The sequence below is a fragment of the Macaca nemestrina genome, chromosome 4 (genome assembly GCF_043159975.1).
Source record: "Macaca nemestrina isolate mMacNem1 chromosome 4, mMacNem.hap1, whole genome shotgun sequence".
NCBI lineage: Eukaryota > Metazoa > Chordata > Mammalia > Primates > Cercopithecidae > Macaca > Macaca nemestrina.
In genome coordinates, this window is record NC_092128.1 from 89,567,954 (window position 1) to 89,589,576 (window position 21,623).

General features: G+C 36.6%; 1 protein-coding gene across 33 annotated transcripts in view; it reads left to right on the forward strand.

Annotated features, from left to right (window-relative positions):
• The window catches only part of LOC105475646 (histone deacetylase 9), a 919,991-nt gene that overhangs the window by 732,737 nt on the left and 165,631 nt on the right, over positions 1-21,623 (forward strand). For all 33 annotated transcript variants that reach the window (XR_011621594.1, XM_071094019.1, XM_071094020.1 and 30 more), the window contains 4 exons: positions 12,489-12,544; positions 12,791-12,878; positions 18,772-18,891; positions 19,205-19,302. Coding sequence is in view for 32 of the 33 variants with exons in the window: in XM_071094019.1 (XP_070950120.1) it covers positions 12,489-12,544; positions 12,791-12,878; positions 18,772-18,891; positions 19,205-19,302 (362 nt within the window). In the remaining variant the exon portion in view is untranslated. The remainder of the gene's footprint in view (positions 1-12,488; positions 12,545-12,790; positions 12,879-18,771; positions 18,892-19,204; positions 19,303-21,623) is intronic.

A 21,623-nucleotide genomic window follows, 5' to 3' on the forward strand; every position in this document is an offset into this window, starting at 1 on the left:
GGATATTAACATTATAGCTATACCTGAGCCATTTCTGAAAAGAGGAATCTGAGCCAATTGTTGCATACTCTCTTACAAGGTCAACAAAACCAGGGGAGGTGATACAGGAGGAAAGACTTCATTTTCTCTCTCTGCTCCTAAATTGGTTTCTGGTCATCTAAATCCCCCAGTCCATTACCAGAGAGTGAGAGCAAGGGAAGGCAGTATTCATTCATTCCATTTTCATGCATGATCTTACTCATCAATTTTTAACATCTCAGTGACATCAACAAATACACTGTTTAATTTCCACTGAACAATGTTCAGTTTCTTTAGATTAAAAAAATGGAATGTCATATCACTATGTTAAGTGTAACCAACGCCATTTTGGATAGGGAAGCAGCCACATATAAATGACCTATCAGAGGTATTCCACAAGGACCTAAGGAATGTTGATTGTATTTTTTTGGACCCTATTCAACTTTACCTGAATAAATGGGGGAAAATCCTTATAAATAAACTACTTAATATACCTAGGTGAGCGGTATTATTTATATTGTAAAGCCTGTCACAACAAATATCCTTACACACTCACTCCCCCAAAACAAAAACAACCAAAAAAACCCAAAGAGGGTTCACCCAATAACACAAATGCTTGAAGCAGTGATTTTCCAAAACAAAATTTGAGTGTAATAGGAGAACATTTGGATCTTTTTTCCAGTTAAACCTTTCAAAAGCATTATGTCCTGACCATGTTTCTGATTTCTTGACCTCTGTACAACTTAATATAAAAAATCAGAAGTTTATTGCTGTAAATATTTTAAAATATGTCAAACTAGCTAATGTATGCTTTATTTCATTACTCTTTTGTTCTGTCATCAGGTAAGAGACTTGTACACATGGCAAGTAAGATTATTGGGAGGTTAGAAGGGGCACTTGCTAGCAAACCTATTTTTGGGAGAGAAAAACTACTATCCCAGCATAGTCATAGAAACTGCAGATTCTGGCTGCTTTCAACAATTCTTTTGTAAAAGACCCAAATTGCCTATGCACAAGTATATTTAATAATTAGAGTTACCATTAAATAGCAAAGTGAATTAAATATCCTCATTCTTCTTAAAAAAAAAAAACTTCAACCTACATTTATGCAAAGAATGCTTCTTAAAGTCATTTTCAAAATTGATAATGCATCAATAGGAATTTGGGTAGCTGAAATTTTGGCTTCCAGTGAAATAGTTCACACACATAAAACATTGCATATGAATTTTCAATTCAGCAAATGTATTGGAAGTAGTAATTCAACCATCACATCTTCACTTGGAAATATATGCTGTAGAATTTTTCCACACTGTGCTTGCTTTTGATCCATATTATTTTACTGAGCATTGATACTTTCAAACATTTAGAAGTACTTTAGTGCTGATACTAAGGCATTGGGAGGTAATTATTGAGCTCTAAATTACCAGTATACTCAAAGAGGAATTTCAAAAACAGAATCCCAATCAGCTGGTCTGATATGCTCAATTAGTTTTTGGATAGTAGGCAGTTACATTATACATAAAACATTTTTCTTTGTATGATTTTTCATTTTGTTATAGTCTCCTAAAATAGTTATATTTATAAAACTTAAGTTAAAATCTAATATTTGATCAACTACTTCCAACAAAGAAACAATCATCTCATCTCTTGTCAGTTTATAAATGTTACACAGACTTACTATTCTCTGCACTGCAGCTATACCTTTACCAAGAATAAATATATAAAAATTAGTAAGTAGCTAGCAGGACTACTGGGTGTTAAAGGTAGTATTAATTTAAGCTCTGCGCTCATTGCTTAGTGTTTGTTAAAGTCTGAATCATCTTGACTTTTTTGTTCTGCATTCTGTATTTATTGGCTGATTCTGGTACATGATGTGTTCCTACCCTCATCAGTGGAGATTTGACCTTTATTTTTCATGATTTTGAAGCCTAAAGTACTCCATCTAGGTTGGAATTAGTAGCGGTTCTTACCATCCAAATACTTTTTGGCTATGGGGGTGTTAGAGAAATGGAAATATACATTTCTGTTGCCCATGGGACAATCTTAATGAATGCAACAAGTAAAATTGTCATATAAATTTGCACTTTCTTATTTTCTGTACCCATCACTGCCATAGCAATAGACTTAGTTTATGTGAAATTAAAAAAAGAAAGAAAGAAAGAAAGAGAAAGAATGTTTAGCCAGGCGCAGTGGCTCACGCCTGTAATCCCAGCACTTTAGGAGACTGAGATGGGTGGATCACTTGAAGTCAGGAGTTTAAGACCAGCCTGCCCAACATGGCAAAACTCTGTCTCTACTAAAAAGACAAAAATTAGCCAGACTTTGTGGCATGCACCTGCAATCCCAGCTCCTCAGGTGGCTGAGGCAGGACAATCGCTTGAACCCAGGAGGCGGAGGTTGTAGTGAGCCGAGATCGTGCCACTGTACTCCAGCCTGGGTGACAGAGCGAGACTCCATCTAAAAATAATAATAATAATAATAAATAAATTTTTAAAACCAACAAAAAATAAATGTTTAAATTGGTTCCAGTGATTTGCTTACTGCCTGCGCTTTATTTGCCTAGGGAGGGTTTCACTACGTATATAAAGAATACAAAAATAAATCTGACATTTTGATAAATTTGCCCAGAAAATGTGAATTTCATCAGTTGTGAAAATAGACTAGTCTAAAATGATCAGATTCTTTTTCTTCAAATCCAGTTTTGCATATAAATGAATCCATAGATTTTCTTTCCTGGATACCACATGGCTGTATTTGGCAATTAAATATTCTCTTGTACTTCCACATGTGGTCACAATGGAAAACATCATTTCTTCCCTTTAAACTAAGGAGAAACATCTATAACACCAATCTAAACAACAACAAGAAAGTAGGAATGTGAGTATTCAGTCCTTGAAACATCAATCGTCACTTTTGGTGACATTAAAATACTGCCAAAGTTCTATTATTAGTCATGTTCATGCCTGAAGGGAAAGTAAAACTTGAGAAAAAATGTTACAAATCAGTTCATTAAAATAAAATCTATATCACCATTAAGTTGAGTGAAATCCACAGAAAAGTACTATAGGATATATTTGCTTAGATTCACTGTTTGGTCTTTGTAACTTAAAATATAAAGCAAAGAGTTTTTCCATGTTATTAAGTAGAAAAAAATCTAAATTGTATTGCATAATACGGCATTTGTGGGTTTTGCTACAACAATCTAAGATGCTCATACGTTTAAAAAGGTTAAATATGAATATCATATTCACTTCAAAGTTTGAGAAACAGATTTGTTTTCATAAAATAAAAAAACATTTTCTATTTTTACTGCCATTAAATGAGAAAATAAGAAATTAAACCACTAAATTCTTTCTTGCATATGTTTTCTGATAGTTATATTTTGTCAGACTAGTAGACTTTCAAGTTCTTTGAAAAACAGTAAATTAATTATTTTTAAAAACTTGTTGAGAAATACTTACTGAAGAGAGACATGTTCTTGAGCCAAGGAGAAACTTGGTTCAAGTATAATACACAACACATCTTTATGTCAGAAAAATACTACACAAATTGCCTGTCAGGAGACTCAGAATTCAGTGTGAAAAGCAGATACTGTAAGAATAGTCATCTTATTTTAAAACATTTTCACAGTTTCATCAAATCAATGATTCTATTCATTATAAAGCACAAAATATCTTATGTGTTTTAAGAAAGAAGGTGCTCCCAAGTCTCAACAGCAACCTTCTTCCAAAACCTGGGCTGCAAAATCTGGGGCCCTTGTGAGAAGGAAACTTTTCCAGCAAAGGCCAGAGTACACGAATGGCCAGAGGGAGAGGAAAAGAGCCAGGGTAGTAGCTATTCATAGATCTGTTTTATCATTCTTTACTGGCCACTGTATGTCAGGTACTATGTAAATCTAGCAGATAAAATGGTGAGCAAAAAGTAGATGCTTTGGGGAATGGGGAGGAGGACATTAATCTTATAATAAACATAATAACAACAAATGTATTAAATAATCACACCAAGAGGTGTATCATTACAAGTAGAGATGAGTTCTCAGAAATCGGGGTTGGCAGATCTCTAAGAGCATATTATAGAGTGTCTTAGTCCATTTGTACTGCTGTAACAAAATACCACAGATGCAGTAATGTGTAACAAGCAGAATGTATTTACTCACAGTTCTGGAGGCCGGGGTCAAGTCCAGGATCAAGGTGCCAGCAGATTTGATTGTCTCATGAGGTCTTTCTCTGCTTCCAAAATGGCACCTTGTTGCTGTGGCCACCTTAGGGGAGGGACAGTGTGTCCTTACAGGGTGGAAGGTGAAAGGGCAAGCCCACCAAAGGCTTCATGAAGCCTATTTTATAATGGCCTTATCCGATTTATGATAGGAAATGCTTGCATGACCTCATCACTGCTTAAAGGCCCTACCATTTAATAGTATCATATTGATCCTTAAGTTTCAACATCTGAATTTTGGAGGAAACACATTGAAACCAGAACACAGAGGAACTTGATGGTGACTGATAGAGGCTCAGGAATGGTTTCTCTGGTGAAATGATGTTGGAGCTGAAATGTGTGGATAAGGAGGCATTATCCAGGCAAAGGGAGGGAGTGGGTAAGTGGAAGACATCCCACATAGAACTAGGAGCATAGGCAGAGCACTGTGGCAGAAGGAATGAAAAGGCCAGTGTGGCTGGGGCGGAGAAAGTAAGATGGATGGTGCTACAAAATAAAATTGATGTAGTGGTAAAAGGAAAATCAGCTGTTTTTCTGTATATTCACAATTAACATAGAACACTTCAGACACCATATGTATGTGTTTTTTTCCTACAGCCAGCAATTCTCCAATTATCTGCAGACACTGACTGGGTGTCCTTCAGTTTAACTCAATTCTGACACTCTCTTCCTGTAGATAGAATCAGATCTCACAAGTTAAGGGCTCAGCCCCACCAGACTGTCCCCACTTCAGATGCCAGTTGCACGTCCAGGTTGTCATCTGTGCCTCTGCCCAGTTGGCTATAAATCAGATGTTGTTACAACCCCCTCTTTGGGTCTGATTATGCTAAGATAACTTCCAGAACTCAGGAAATCAGTTTACCTACTAGATTACTGTTTTACTATGAAAGACACAACTCAGAAACAGCCAGATGGAAGAGATGCATGGGACAAGGTATGGAGGAGGGGCACAAAGCTTTCATTGCCTCTCCAAGTGTGCCACTCTTGCAGTTTCTCCACATGTTCACCAGCCTGGAAACTCTCTGAAACTTATCTTTTCATTGTTTATGAAGGTTCCATCACATGGACAAGATTGATCAAATTATTGGTCCTTGATAATCAACTCTACCTCCAGCCTCTCTCTCCTCCCCAGAGGTTAGGGTGTGGGGATCAATATTTCAATCTTCTAATCATGCTGTTGGTTCCTGTGGAAACCAGCCACCATCCTGATGCTATCCAGGACCCCCCAGCCCCCAGTCATCTCATTAACATACAAAAAGACACCTTTCACTTCAAAGAGTCCAAGGGTTTTTTGTTTGTTTGTTTGTTTGTTTGTTTGTTTGTTTGTTTGAGACAGAGTCTCACTCTCGTTGCCCAGGCTGGGGTGCAATGGGGCGATCACAGCTCACTGCAACCTCCGCCTCCCAGGTTCAAGCGATTCTCCTGCCTTAGACTCTTGAGTAGCTGGGATTACAGGCACCTGCCACCACGCCTGGCTCATTTGGGTATTTTTAGTAGAGGTGAGGTTTCACCATGTTGGCCAGGCTGGCCTTGAACTCTTGACCTCAGGAGATCTGCCCACCTCAGCCTCCCAAATTGCTGGGATTACAGGTGTGAGCCACAGCGCCCCACCACATATTTCCTTTTTATATCATAGGTGAACAGAGACCAGATCAGGCAGTTGACTAGTCTTAAATGACTGTTCTTATGTGCCAGATTGTCTGGAATAGAATCGCAGCACTGTCACTTGCTAGATATGAACCTTAGGCAAGTTATTTCATCTTTCTGTGCCTCAGTATCTTCATTTGTGAAATGGGGATAATAATATTATCTGCCTAACACAAGTTGTTAGGATTAAATGGGCAATAAAATATTAGATTTTATTATTTATCATATTATTTGTATTTTGTTATTTATTATATATTCTGCTATAATATTATAATACTTTTATTTGTCATTTTGTTTTGTTTTTTTTAAGACTTAATATGTTTTTTATTCTGATGGAAATAACCCAATAGAAGAAAACACAGGTTATCAGAGAGAGAGAGAGGAAAGCGGTGAGTGAGATGTCCTTGAATAGGTGAGAGGGACTAAGATTAAGTGCACACGTCAAAATTGTTCTCACATAGGATCAAGGATGGTGGGGTAGGTGAGTAGAATTTCTGGTGGAAGAATGTAGACATTGTATTCAAACTGCTGCTACTATCTGGTGAAATAAGAAGAAAAGCCATCAGCAAACAGTAAGGAATGAGCAGGGTAGGAGATTGGAAGAAAGAAAGGAAAGGAAGGTAGAAATGCTCATCTGAAAGGATAGGAGAGTTCATTGTTAAGGAATATAGTATGATTGCTGGGCATCACGTAATGTTTAAGGTTTGTAATCATGAATTTAGGTGACAAGTCATTTGTCTTTTGGGTACGCTTAAGTGCAGGAACAGAGCAGGTGTGACTTGTGTTTAATCAGGATGATAATTTTACCACAGGAGTATGTTGGAGGGAGAAAGGGACAAAGTGATTGAAAGTATGTCTGTGCCTCCCCAAAATTCATATGTTGAAGCCCTAATGTCCAGTGTGGCTGTATTTCAATACAGGCCTATGAGGAGATGATAAGGATCACATGCAGTCTTAAGGTCCCCAGTCAAATAGGCTGATACCCTTGTAAGAAGTGGAAGAGGCCAGGCACAGTGGCTCACACCTGTAATCTCAGCAATTTGGAGGCTAAGGCAGGTGATCACTTGAGCTCAGGAGTTTGAGACCAGCCTGGGCAACAGGGCAAAATCCCATCTTCACTAAAAATAGTAATTAGCCAGGTGTGGTGGTGTGTGCCTGTAGCCCCAGCTGCTCTGGAGGCTGAGGTGGGAGGATGACTTTAGCCCAGGGGTTGAGACTGCAGTGAACTGATATGGCACCACTGCACTCCGGCCCAGTGACAGGGCAAGACCCTGTAAAGAAAAAAGAAAAAAAGAAGAAGAAGAAGAAAGAAGAAAGAAGAAAGAAGAAAGAAGAAAGAAGAAGAAGAAAAAGAAGACAGGGAAGAAAAGGATTGAGAAGAAGAAGATGAAGAAGACGAGGAAGAAGACGAGGAAGAAGAGGAAGAGGAAGAGGATGAAGAAGAAGAAGAAGAAGAAGAAGAAGAAGAAGAAGAAGAAGAAGAAACACCAGAGCCCACTTTGTGAGTGCTCACACGTAAGGCACCTGAGGATGGCAGAGGGAAGACGGCTGTCTGTAAGCCACAAAGAGAGCTCTCACCAGAGAACAAACCCTGCTGGAGCTGATCTGGGACTTCCAGCATCCAGAACTGTGAGAGATGCATGTCTGTGTGTAAGCCACCTAACCTATGGTCATGAGTTATGGCAACCTGAGCAGAATACACAAAGGGAGTATGCTGGCGGGAGAAAGAGACAAGATGACTAAGTGTGTATGTGAGAAAGTAAATTTAATGATGGGTCTGAAGTTTAACCCAGATAAGAAGGAAAGCAAACATGGTGGTGGGGGTGATTGATGGATAAGCAAACATGAATAAGATGAATGGATTGGAAGTCCTGGTTCAGATGAAGCTATAACTGGAGTGATAGGATAGTAGGAGAGTAGGATGCTTGACATTGAAATCATGAAAGTGGTGTTGCTATTGGTAATGATAGGGTCGAGGAATATGACCGTAAACAAAAAACTAATGTATTGAAAGCAAAGAGTCAGAGAACTCAGAAATCAGGATATTGAATGGATTGTCTGCGTGGATGTTGAATCACACAGTGAGAGCTCTCTTTGTGGCTTGCAGACAGCCATCTTCCATTTGCCACCCTCATGTGCCTTTCGTCTGAGCACTCACAAAGTGAGCTCTGGTGTCTTATCCACTGTGTGGATGTTAGAATAATTACTGGAGGAGTAATTCAAAAGGCAGGAATTCAAAAGGCAACATATTCAAGGAATGCATTCAGATATAACTGCATACATTTGAGTGATATTTAAAAACAAAATCAACAGGAATTTGTCATGAAATAAAAGGGGATGGAGAAAGGATAGGGAGAAGGTGCCATTAAAGACAACTCGTTGGTCTCTGACTTGAGCCACTGGATCAATCATGGTTCCATTTCTAAGTTAGAGAAGTCTGGCAGAAGGTCAGAAGTTTGATCTTAGTATAGAGTTTTAAATGACTTTGATGCATCCAAGTGATATTGAGTAGATGGACTAATATATATTGGGCTGGTTCCCAGAGAAGAGTCCATCTTTGGAAATAGAAGTCTGGGAAATATATGAGATGAGTGATGGCTGAATTCATAAGACTGGTGGCCTTGCCTAGGAGGTGTGGAAAAGCAGAGGAAAAGACAAAGACTTGGACTTGAGTAATTTCAGTATTTAAAAATGAGAAGACTTAGTATGAGCCTCCAAGGGAGATTGATTAGGAAGGGAAAAGATAGAGGAAAACCAGGAGAGCATGAAGTTACAGAAGCCAAGAATAGTCTTGTGAAAAGGAAGATGCAGCCAATAGTTTTGAAAGTTTAGGGCCAGAAGGCTGAGATGAAAAAAGACGACCTTGGATTTAGTAGCATGACGGCCACTGGTAACTTTTGTAAGAACTTCTTTAGTGGACTAATGAGGTTGGAGGAGAAATTAGAGGTTGGTAACTGAAGGAGACATGAGGAAAAGGAGAAAGTAGGACAGATCACCTTTTGAAGAATGTTGACTATTAAATGGAGAAGAAGAAAAGCGTGGGAACCAGAGGGATTGATAGGATTAAGGACAAAGATTTTATATATACATATAAATTATAAAAAATATATATTTGTATATAATTATAAAAATATATAATTATTAAAATTATATAGATATATATAAAATCTTCACATACACATATATACATACATATAAACAAATACACACATATATACACATACACACATAAATATACACACATATATCATATATTATATAGTTTATATAATGTTTATAATATTATATTTATATAACATACATTTTTAATAGCAGAAGCTTGAACCTATTTGAATCTCAATACAATGTCTATAATTTGGAGGGGAATTATACAAATGTAACATGTTAGTGCGAAAAGTTTTATAAGGGATGGTAGAAAAGCAGGAAGGTTGGGGTCCAAATTGCAGAAATTGAGACAGATTTTAGAAGGACTAACACCTTCTCTAGTGTAACAGAGAATAAAGGAACCCGGACTGCATTAGGACTCAGAGTCGGGCATCTAACTGCGTTCTGTCTTCTCTTTTTCTGAGTGATACAGTTCTTTTTTACAAGAAAGTATTGTGGGGATAGGTGCAGTGGACTTTGTGTTCTCAAAGCAGCAGTGAAGAAACAAGGACACCAACTCTGCCTGCTGCTGCAGGCAGGTTTGTGAGGTGTGAGAGAGGAAACAGCTACCACTTGAGCAGATTGTGGGAGAAGCAACTTTTTGAGGTTTCAGCTAAGGAAAGGGGGGCACTCAGAAAATATATGGAAAATGTAGAGGAGTTTGATATTCCTGAGAGCACAATGGAAGGTTTGGGTGGATCATGATGACTGAGAAAAAGTTTGTTGATTTTGGCGAGAAGAAGATCATTTTCAACCTAAGATTAAGCAGTTTCAGAAAGAGTTTAGCAGAATGATGGAGGTTCCCGCAAAGGATTATAAAGTGAAAAGCAGATACTTCGTTCAAGGAATTTAGCTGTAAATGAAAGAAGTGAAAGGAGGAAGACAGAATTCAAGTCTGGGTTTTTTGTTTTGTTTTGTTTTGTTTTTTATAATCCAGCTAATTACCTATGAGATTTCATTTCCATTTTGTTTCTTAACATAAACTCTAGGGTCAGATTGACTTTCTTCCATAATACTAAAATCGTTTCTTCTTTGTTTTCATGCTTTAACCCCTGCCTAGGATGCCTTAAATTTTTTTTTCTTCCTTTGTAAACACAACTTTTCTGGTAAGACCCATTAACACCTACCTCTCAATATTCCCTGTTATATATATTTTTTCACTATTAGATAATTCATTTTTTGTTGTAAAACTATTTGAAAACTACATGAAATTTAGCCGGGTGCAGCAGTGCACACCTGTAATCCCAGCACTTTGGGAGTACAAGGTGGGTGGAATGCTTGAGCCCACGAATTTGAGACAAGCCTGGGCAGCATAGTGAGACCTCGTCTCAAAACAAAAACTATATATATATATGAAATTATAAATTAAAAATAAAATAACCCATATTAACCCTTCCTTCATATGTATTATACTATGTATATTATTAATACTAACACTTCAAAAATTAACATTATAACGTATTTTCGGTTCCACTAAGTATTTATAACAAAATGTTAATGACTATCTAATAGCCCATGGTATAAATGTACCCTAAGTCATTAACCAATCACCTAACGTTAGCTCACTAAAGTAATTTGGTTTTCCCTATTATAAATAAGACACTATCTTTTACATAATTGCTTGTGTACATAGTTAATGGCACCCTTAAGGCAGAACTTTTTTAACTAGATGACTAAATCAGAAGACACGTATTTTTTTTTAAGGCTCTGGATACATAGAGGTGAATTATTTTCTACAAAGGCTCTAATGAATTATCCTTCTACAAGCAGCATATGAGCATTTAGTGTACCTACTCCATTGTCAGCATAGAACATTTTCTAAAAATTTAATTTCCAGGGTAGAAAATGGCTTCTCTCTGGAATTTTAAGCTATGTTCATTTAATTACTAATTAAGTTGAATTTTTAAATAGCTACTGGTTACTGGGTGTTTTCTTCTGTATGTTGTTATGTCATACCTTTAACCCATTAAACATATTTTTAATTGAATCACAAAATTTTAGTGTGGTTGATCTAATCATAATAGTTCTTTACATGCTAATTATATTGCCTTGTATTATATAATTGTTATTTTCATCCTAACTATTGGTTTCCCAGTGAACTATGTGCATCTGTCATAATCTTTACCAAATTCTCCATTCTCAGAAGTCCTGTAGCACTCTATAGTGTCAATCTACCATCTTAATATTTCAGTCTCTATTATCTTGTGTTTTTCATTGATAGTTTCTTTCATATTAATATATTACCATCAGAGAGATAGTAAGTGTCTTAAGAATAAGAACAGGGAATATGTTTATCACCATTACTAGATTTCTAATTGATATTATATGATTCTAATTTGCTTCTGAGTTTATTATTATATATATTCAACAAAATATATAGCAAATTAACTCATTGTGTGTTAATGACCGTAACATTCTGGAAAAATGTGTGTGCATTTAAAGACCTAGAGAATAGATTAGTTTTCTCAATATTTTTATATTTGCAGTGAAAGGTTTGAAAATAAAAGTCCTTGGGGTATGTTGAAATTATTTCAAAAGTTTTAGGATTGTGTATAAAACAGCATTCACGTGCTCTTTTGAGCATGTTACTTGAACCATAGTTAAGTGAAAGATGGTGTGAACCATGTGATAAATGATTACTTCACGTCAAACAACCCAACTTTTCTGAGCATGCTGGTTTTGCAAGGATTTATAGTTCCCTGCCTTCATGCCGGAGTTACTTCAGCTTTCCGTGATGCATTCCAACTAATCTGGAGGTTAAGGCATTTCTTGATCATGGATAGATCTGCTTGCTTCTCAGCCCTGGAATTCTTTATAAAATTCCAGAACGCGGGCTAGAAATTGACTTAGGGAATCCAATAAAGTTGCAAGTCTTGGCGGTCATCCAAGCTAAATTTATAGACTGGAAGAGATGTGGGCTTTCCATTGTTCTCTTTTTCACCTTTCTGGGATTTCTTTTGTGTCTGTGTGAGTGTGTGAGTGTAAATTTATCATTTTACTGACATTGCAGTGTAAATAACCATCGAGGAGATCCAGTTAAAGAATTTTCACTTTGGATCTTCTCTGGTCTTTCCAAACTTTGACCCAGACCTGCACCAAGAGTGAATTTCTTCTCCCTCTGTAGGATGTTGATGTCATAAAATAAGAAGTTGTTCTTGAAAATGAATCATGCTAGTTTAACAGCTGACGTGCATGTTTGCCAGCTAGGTGCAACTCCCTGAATCCTGTCCTTCCCCTGACTCAGAGACTTCTTTTTGGACATGATCTGAGAAAATGTGATCATATGTGTTGTTTCTCTTCATTCTGTGACTGGCAATGGGGGAACAAAAACAATCTCGGAAGCGTATGAGACTTCAGTTTTGTGTGTGTGTGCCTGAGGCACTGTCGTGCCTGGAGATCCAAGCAATCCCTCTCCTCCCCTCTCCATTATATCTGACCATTGAAAACCTGTCTTGTTTTTACAGAATGGGTTTGCTGTTGTGAGGCCCCCTGGCCATCACGCTGAAGAATCCACAGCCATGTAAGTACCAGGGACTGTTGCCCATCTCCAAGCACCACGGTTCCTGGCGGTCACCTGCCCCGTGCATGTTTCTGAAGCCTTTAATTGTTAACAGATGGACTGAAAAATCTTGCGAGGTACTCCCAGAAGCAGATTTATGGCTTCAGAGATCATATAGCATTTAAAAAAAAATGCTCTGAACATTATTTATAATGGTTTTCCTGGATGATTTGCTTTCTTATTTCTCTGTTCTTCTCTATTCCGCAGGGGGTTCTGCTTTTTTAATTCAGTTGCAATTACCGCCAAATACTTGAGAGACCAACTAAATATAAACAAGATATTGATTGTAGATCTGGTATGTATTCCTGGCCAGAGCTGCATTTTCAGTGATTCTAGATAAAAGGGAGTGGATTTGTATTTCTCTGTTAGGGTTGTCTTGCTTTTAGCACTTGCAAACAACTGAAGGGTGTGTTTCCTTTGAATGTGGAAACTCATTAAACTCAGGATTGCAGTTCTGAAACCATAAACATTCACGTTTCACTTTCATGGTGTTAACTGCAATTTAATGAGAAGAAGGCGCAGATCAGGGCAACTTTTATGATCCTTAAATGAATTGATACTTCCACAGTTAAAATAACCCAACAGAACCTGAATTTACTTTTCCCTACAGAATATAGACTCAATAGTCAGATGTGCTGGAAAGAATGCTGTTGCTTTGGTAACCAATTGGCCACTTCCCCTGGTTAGCAATCATGTTGCTTGTTGTGCAACAGTGGTATTATTAAACCAAGTCCGCATGTCACTGTTACTGAAAAGATCTGCAGTCTCAGATGCCAGTTTGGGATGATTCTCTAAAGGAACCCTGAGTGATTAAAAGTCAGAGGCATTAGATTAGTCTTGCATTTTAACGTGATGCATTCTTACACAATAAAGTTATAATTTGTTTAACAAATGGTTTGTTTAAAAGCAGATGACACTTGGCATATTGTCCACAGTATATTCATGAATAATGAGCTGGAGATCTGCCCCGTACAAAAAGGACCAACCCAGGAAAGGGCGAAAGAGAAGTGAATGGTGATTTATGAGCCCCGTTTTCGGTTTGCCTCCAGTTCACGAGGAGGTGTAATAGGTTGTCTGACAAAGCATAGACAGGAAATGAACCCTGGCATCCAAACTGAACCTGGGACATCTGAACTTAATTAATATTTGCAGGTGATAAAAGATTTAAAGGCAAAATATGCTAAAGGTTTTTTTTGAAGTGCAAGGCTTAATAGTCTAAATCTTGTTCATATCTGCACTCATAATTAAATCTTATTGGAAGTCACGGCCTCGCCCTCCAGCCTTCGAATTCAGTTAAGCAGGCACACCAAAGGGTTGAGAGAGCACAAACAAAGCCATGTGAAGAAATGCTTAGTTAAGTTAAAACGAAGATAAAAGAAATGGAAGAACGACACCCATTTGTTGTGCTTCGTTGGAATGGGTGTTTTTCACACACTATATTGAAGCATTCCTGCAAGCACTTCGGAGAGAAGAATATTGAAACCCGACTATCCATGTATTTTCCAAACATGCCTAAGTCTCAATGTCGGTCATAGTTCACCATTAAAGAAATGTGTTGAAGGCCTAGATATACTTACAACAGCAAGATGTTACAATTTTACAAAAATCAAGACATCAGTACCCATTTTCTCATTTATATGCAAAATGACAGCTAAATTAATTAATAACTGCCATTCTGCATAATTTGTAAGATATTAAATTTTAGAAAATAGTATGCTCCTTGTTCTGTAAGTTCTATGCCAGGAAGATAAGCCAGAAACTTAAGAAAAGCAGATAAAGAGCAAAGATTGTGGGGAAAGAATTTTTCTAAGCTTTCTAAATTTGTGAAAATTATGTAAGAAGGTGATTGATTGGTCAACTGTTTGTCCTATCCTTAAGGATCTTTTAGTGTTTACTTTCTAAAGAATCTCCTCTGCTACCATTTTAAGGTTGTAGGAGGATAGTCAAAAACTGTTAGGAGTCCCCTTTGAAAACACATTTGTGATATCTAGACTTAAAAGTAGTGAATTGTACAAGAGACTTGAAAGCTAAAATGCCTCCCTTGTGGTAAATGGCTACTTTGTACTTCAGAGGATTTATATGTAAAGTTTTGTTTTTGTACAGTAATACGGTATAGGAATAAAAGACTGCTGGAAAAATCTGATACGATTTATAAAATAAGTTACCTGGTAGCTCCAAGGAGTTTCCTGTAAGCTTCCTGGCCTTTGATAATGTATTTGCTCCATTATCCAATCAGAAAGGATACTGATTTCCCAACAGGCTGTAGTAGACGAGAAGTTTTTGTTTCAGATTCTCTAAATATATGGAGTTCTGTCCAAAGGGTTGCCTCTGAGATCACCACCAGCCCACATATTCTTACTTTCAAGTCTTCCAAATTCTGCAGCTGCAGGGCTACTTTGAGGAAATTCCTGTTTCTTCCAGCTGCTGAGAAGGAAGTTTTAAAGTGCCACGTGGCCTTGAGACATCCGTTCTCCCTGGCTGACAGGTCTATTCTGCAAGTTAGCAATGAAAAAGCCAATAGATGGCTTTTCAATAGCCAAAATAAAGAACAACAAAAAAGTTATTCCTGCAAATCCAAAGTCATTAATGTTAACTGGGGGGTGTGAACTAACTCCACAAATTATAGCGCCAATAGATGGCAAAGGTACTCCTTTGTCCAGCAGTTTCAGCGTTTTTATATGCTTAGTAAATACAGAGCTAGAGTTCTAATTCGCCTGCTACTTTGGGTCACAGCCAAATTCAGCAGTGTTGAGTATTTTAGGCCAGAATGATTCTAGCTGATCTGTGGAGCTCATTTATTCCATTTTCCTTTCTGAGGCAGATCCCAAACATATTCAGATGGGTGTGGAGAGGGAGCAGGTGTACTTGCTTTTCAACTTGTAAGAGACTGGCCATTGTGTTTAGGGGACTAACTTGTCCTGCAAGTAAGACTGTATGACTCAGGTAGCTTTTAGGTAACGTGACTTTTAGTTAGACAATAGCACTTTTTAAGCTGTCTTTGTAAAAGGAAAGTTAATTCAAATGTCCTTAGATTTGGGGAAATTGCGTTGTTGATCAAGTTCATTTAGATCTTTATTACAAGTCCCTAAACTAAATAACTAGGAGTGATAACATTAGCTGGTAGAATATATGATTTATTCAAAGTTACTCAAAGTTATTTTAACATAATAGTGAAAATATACAGGTTCTAAATCCTTATACAACATCAATGTTTGCAGTATGCTTTTTAACCAGTAACATATTTAAATGATTTTTCAGCTTTTCCCCACATATCTTAGATACAAGGTCTATTTTGGGGCTTTTAATGTTTCATTTTGTTTCATTTCTATAGTAATTTCTCACAATCACCAATAATTTTCTTATCTTAGTTTATTATATATGTGCTGCCATGCAGAAGCAAGCTTTAGATCATACCTGACCAATGAGTATTTTGTATGAATATTTTACAGCAAGGAAAATGAACAAAAAAAATGATATTCTTTTTTTTCCTTTTTTTATTGAGACAGAGTTTCACTCTTGTTGCCCAGGTTAGAGTGCAATGGCATGATCTCAGCTCACCGCAACCTCCACCTCCTGGGTTCAAGTGATTCTCCTGCCTCAGCCTCCCGAGTAGCTGGGATTACAGGCATGTGCCACCACAGCCAGCTAATTTTTGTATTTTTAGTAGAGACGGGGCTTCTCCACGTTGGTCAGGCTGGTCTTGAACTCCGAACCTCAGGTGATCTGCCCATCTCGGCCTCCCAAAATGCTGGGATTACAGGCATGAGCCACCATGCCCAGCCTTAAAAAAATGATATTCTTAAGACTATACTGTAAGTTGTTCCCCCAAACAAAAGGCATAATTGAATTTAACCTTTATCACTAAATATTTGGTGGATATGAATACAGAATCAAGAATTGCCATATTAGAATGGATTTATGTATTTTGATAATAATGTCTGTTGAAAATCTTATTATGCTGTGAACAGGATTTTGTTTCTCAGAAATTGAGTAACACGTTTTTCAAGAACAATTTTATATCTGAGAGAACATATCATTTTATATGTGATTGTTTTAAGTAAACATTTACAGTGTCCCCAGAGAAACAAAAGTAATCAAAGCAATATTTTTCTGCTGTTCAAATTGTGGATGCATTTATGCTCAGACCAAATGTGTCTTAGAACTGACTAAAATTACTATTGTTTAGGGGAAATACAAATATTCCCTTAATGTTGTTTTTCAAAATATTTTATTTGTCCATTTTCTAGATATCCAGTAATAAACACAAAAGACATTGTGGCTTTAATTTTTTCACCCTTGTTTACATAAAGGAAAATAGTTTTATCTCCTCCTTCCTTTCCTTGGGATATTCAGAAATCCAGGAATTAATACAATTTGACTAAGTTATTTTTTTTCCTGATGATGTATGTCTTTAGCTGAAACAACTTTCTGGGATAATGTGTATCTGTCCCAACATTATGATTTCTTAATTTTGGATATGTGTACCATTCAAAAAGGGGAAAGGATTATTGTATGTCTATGCCATGGATGGTACGATCAATGCAGGTTTTCAGAATTCACCAAAAGGAGGCTATGATAGTGTCTAGTGAAGGAGTACTGGGCTGGAGATTGGCATGAAGACAGGTCATATAAACCTCCTAAGGAGCAATAATGACTGACAACCCACCTCACAGTTTTGCCAAGAGGATCAAAGAGATTATGAATGTAAGTTTCAGTTAACTGTATAATCATTAAGAGTTTGGCCTTTGGAATAGGAAGTAGATTCAAGACCCAGTCATGCAACTTATTACCTGTATAATCTTAGTAACTGAAACTCTCTGAGCCTCTGTTTACTTATTAAATAATCCATACCAGATATTTATATAGTGCCTGACTAAAAATTGTAGGAATCATTGTTGAAAATAGTGTGATTCTGTATCTTACTAATATAAAGTAAGTATATAGTTACAAGTTTTTACAACTTTCAAATAACAGAACCAGAAGCTATGTATGTTTAAAGTATAGCAGTCATATTCTATTGAATGCAAATACATAAATTACCCACTTTTGGAGTGGCTCATTATTTTTGTTCAGAAGATATTATGAAGCATATTAATTAAGGATTTTTTTTTTTTGCACTTGAGGTCTTTCAGTGAAGACATTTAAAATAATGCTATTAGTTCTATTGACTTACCTTTCTTATATCAATTCTGTCATGTATCTGTATCATAAAACAGTGAGAAAAAAGAACTGTCAAGTTTTATATCAAGCTTTTTTTTCTTTTGAATGGGAAAGAGGACTGGTGTAGGGAAAGGAAAAAAGAGCAGGAAGGAGGCTGTAAAGAAAGTCATTATATAATATTTAAATTAGGTAGATTGCACAAGATTGCATAAAACCCCATGCCATCCTTCTGCTTTGGCCCAAATGATTTAAGAGCTAATGAGCTCATGCTCCTGTGTCTTCGACTCTTGCGTTACCATTTTATCAAAATGAAATATGAAGTTTTTTTGCATCTGGCTTCTCTTTTGAAGTGATTCTAACTGCGGAGGGATTGCTAACTGAACTGAACGCTTCAAGAAAGCCAATTTATTCAGCTGGTTGCAAAGCCTTTGACCTTAATGGTGGGACTTGGCAAATCAATGCATACACGTATGTTTAGTGTTCTGTCAAGAATTGCGAAAATGCCCTGTAAGCCATAGATCCTTCTGCAAAATACTAGTTTGTAGTTTAGTTTAAACATTAGTCTTTTTTCAGAGGCCAATGAGGCTAGTTAATTAAGCCTGAGGGGTTATGAACTGTTGGCAGTTAATAAGTCATAAAATTCCTCCATAAAACAGGATGCAAGATTCCATCACTGAAGCAAAGAGTACAAAGAGCCGGTGTATAAATATCTAATTGTACCAAAGGACTGGGCTTTCTCAATGACTGCTCATCTGGAGTCTCCAGGGCATGCTCGCTGTGGTTTCCTGATTTTTAGAAGCCAGTTTAAAAAATGAGTGCATTAAAGGGTAATTTGCCTGAAAGTTCAGGAAGTAAAGGGGGTGGTGTGGAAGCAGGCTGAATGGGAGAAAGAAAAGAGGAACGTAGTGAGAAGACAGAAAATGAAAAAGAAAGTGGAGTAGAAAGACAGGGAACTAGAAATCAGAAAGGTTGTCTCCACACAAAGTTAGACATGACTGTATTTGTCGTCTGTTTTCATTTCCCCGTAGGATGTTCACCATGGAAACGGTACCCAGCAGGCCTTTTATGCTGACCCCAGCATCCTGTACATTTCACTCCATCGCTATGATGAAGGGAACTTTTTCCCTGGCAGTGGAGCCCCAAATGAGGTTCGGTTTATTTCTTTAGAGCCCCACTTTTATTTGTATCTTTCAGGTAATTGCATTGCATGATTACCCCTAATTTTCTTGTCCTTTGCTGGTGTTTTAAATTACACGAGATTACTGAATTGTCCCATGGGACCAAAAACCAGTGCAGAACAAGTGCATAACCCAGAGCACTGTTCATCAGGGAAGGTTGGGCTGATTTGATGTGTTGTTTGATGTTTATTTCAAGAGCTCCCCTATCCTTGTTTTCCTCTCTTCTTGCTTTCTTCCATTTGCCCTCTTCTCTGCCTACCATGGTGTGTCTTTCTCTTCCCAGGTTGGAACAGGCCTTGGAGAAGGGTACAATATAAATATTGCCTGGACAGGTGGCCTTGATCCTCCCATGGGAGATGTTGAGTACCTTGAAGCATTCAGGTTGGTACTTCTTTCTCTCTGAAAGTGGCAAATTGGAAAATAAATGTCCATTGAAATAACACCAAATATGAAAGAGAAATGTAAATGTAATTAAGGTAAATTATCGCTCAAAGCCACATAGGAATATGTGTAAGAAGAAAAGATATATCAAGACCTGGTTTTAATTATACAGGTATATTGGCCAATGGCCCATTTTCTCCCTTCCCTCCCAAATAAGGAGAAAAAAAGATTTATTTTTAAATAGTTCTGTCTGGAAAATTCTGCCTATTATAACATATGATGTGATTTTTACAGTAGACATTAGCATATTCATTGCCCTGAGAAGTTCTTCATTACCTATTTAATTTTGTTGACCAAGCATTTCTCAAACTTCACTGGACTACAGAATTCCTTTTTTACATAGCACCATTTAGCATTCCTAGTTCTGGGGAGCTCACTCATTTTGATGACATTGGCCAAGGCAATCTCATTTGATGGTAGGGTAAATGACTTTTGTATAGTTTTCCTTTCACATGAAAACATTAACTAATTAATTAGTTGTTTCCAGTTTCTCTGGAACAAAATCTACAAAATGTAACATTAATTACAATGTATTCACATAGCGTTGTGCTTTTGTCTAAGCAAATAACTAAATATTAATATAAATAAGAAAAAACAAATTAAAAGCTTTTCTTTGAGAGAATTTTAAAAATGAGCATTTCTTCTCTGGAATTTAGAAAACACTAGTTTGTAGTTTAAACATTAGTCTTTTTTCAGATGTCAATGGGTCTAGTTAATTAAACCTGAGGAGCCTCCCTTGCAAGATTTTTGGAAGAGGTTTTAGCCTATTGGTAATGCATAATTTCTTGAATTTTCTATTTAGTTGAAAGCAAAACAACCACATTAAAAAACCTTACAGGTGTTCATAGTTTTGAAATTTGCCATTTACAAGTTCCCATGAAGAAAATCCTATTGATACCCTACATTTGAAACTTACGGAAATAATGGGGAATTTTTTAATTAATGAAATTTTGGTGGGTTTCTGTTGTCCTATGTGTCACGCATACTTCGTTGTCTCATTTGAAGTTCATTTCTCATGAGAAAGCAGGTCCAGGAAAAACGATAGAAAAATAGCTGTTTAAAAAATACATTTAAAATAAATATGTTTGGCTTGGCATTCAAGATACAAAGGAAAATTCTACCCACGTTCTGGAATGTGTATTTTGGGAAAAAATATACACAAAGATATCCACAATGTAGAAAAAATGACTGAAATAAATTTTTCTACTGTAAACTTGGGTTGATTGTGAAGACATTTTGCTTTAATTATGAGCAAAATAAAAAATTATGCGAAAAAAATAGAGGTTTTAATGTTATGAATTCTCTTTTTCAACATCACACATACTATTACATTTGCAAATTTCACAAACATTATTAATATCTTGTAGGAACTTTAACAGGATAATAGATTTCATTTTGATATCACATATGAATTTATTTGTCTGCCTCCCAAGTTAACCTGGTAACTTGCATGATATACATTAAATTCACATTAAATACACATTAAATTCTCAACCTTACTATTTCATACAATCATATCCATTATCTTTGATGCAGAATTCATAGATTTTTAAAATCATTATAGTTCTATTTGGGGTACTATAGCTTTACATAAAAATAAATCATGTATGCACAGAAATGAAAGGCAACTTCTATTTTGTGCCTTTGTTTTCCCATCACAAAGTGAGTGGTGGATGAGATTTTTTTCTAAAGAATCTCTTTGAACACAACCATTTCATCAAATAATGTAAAAGCAGATATTAAGTGCACATATTGTTTTGTAGTTTAAATGGTAAATGAATGACATACTCCTGAATGGGGTTGACTATTCTCAAGAATGGCACCTTTTCTTTGCCTGGAAGGTTGACACTTTATATTAGCAAAACTTTTCAAAGCTTCCCAGTGTATCTCCATTACTTGAGTTTAATTAGAGAAGTGGCATTATTTAGCTAGGCTGCAGAAATGTAAATTTCTGGCTTTCAATGTCGATATTTATTTAAGAACCAGATTAATTTATAAGAATCCTGCCACTTTTGAACTATGGCATGTCTGCTATTCATCATTTATGACTGGAAGTACTTGTGAATTTGTTATGGCTAAGTAAGCCATTCATTTCAAAAACTGGCATTGAACGCATATTATATGCCAGGCACTGTGGTAAGCACTTGGAATTCAGAGCTGTTGTTACTTTCAGGGATCATAATGTAAGTCATACCTATTGTTCTAGAGAACAGAAGCGCTCAGAGCACATAAAATGATTAACTTGTCCTGAATGATTTCAG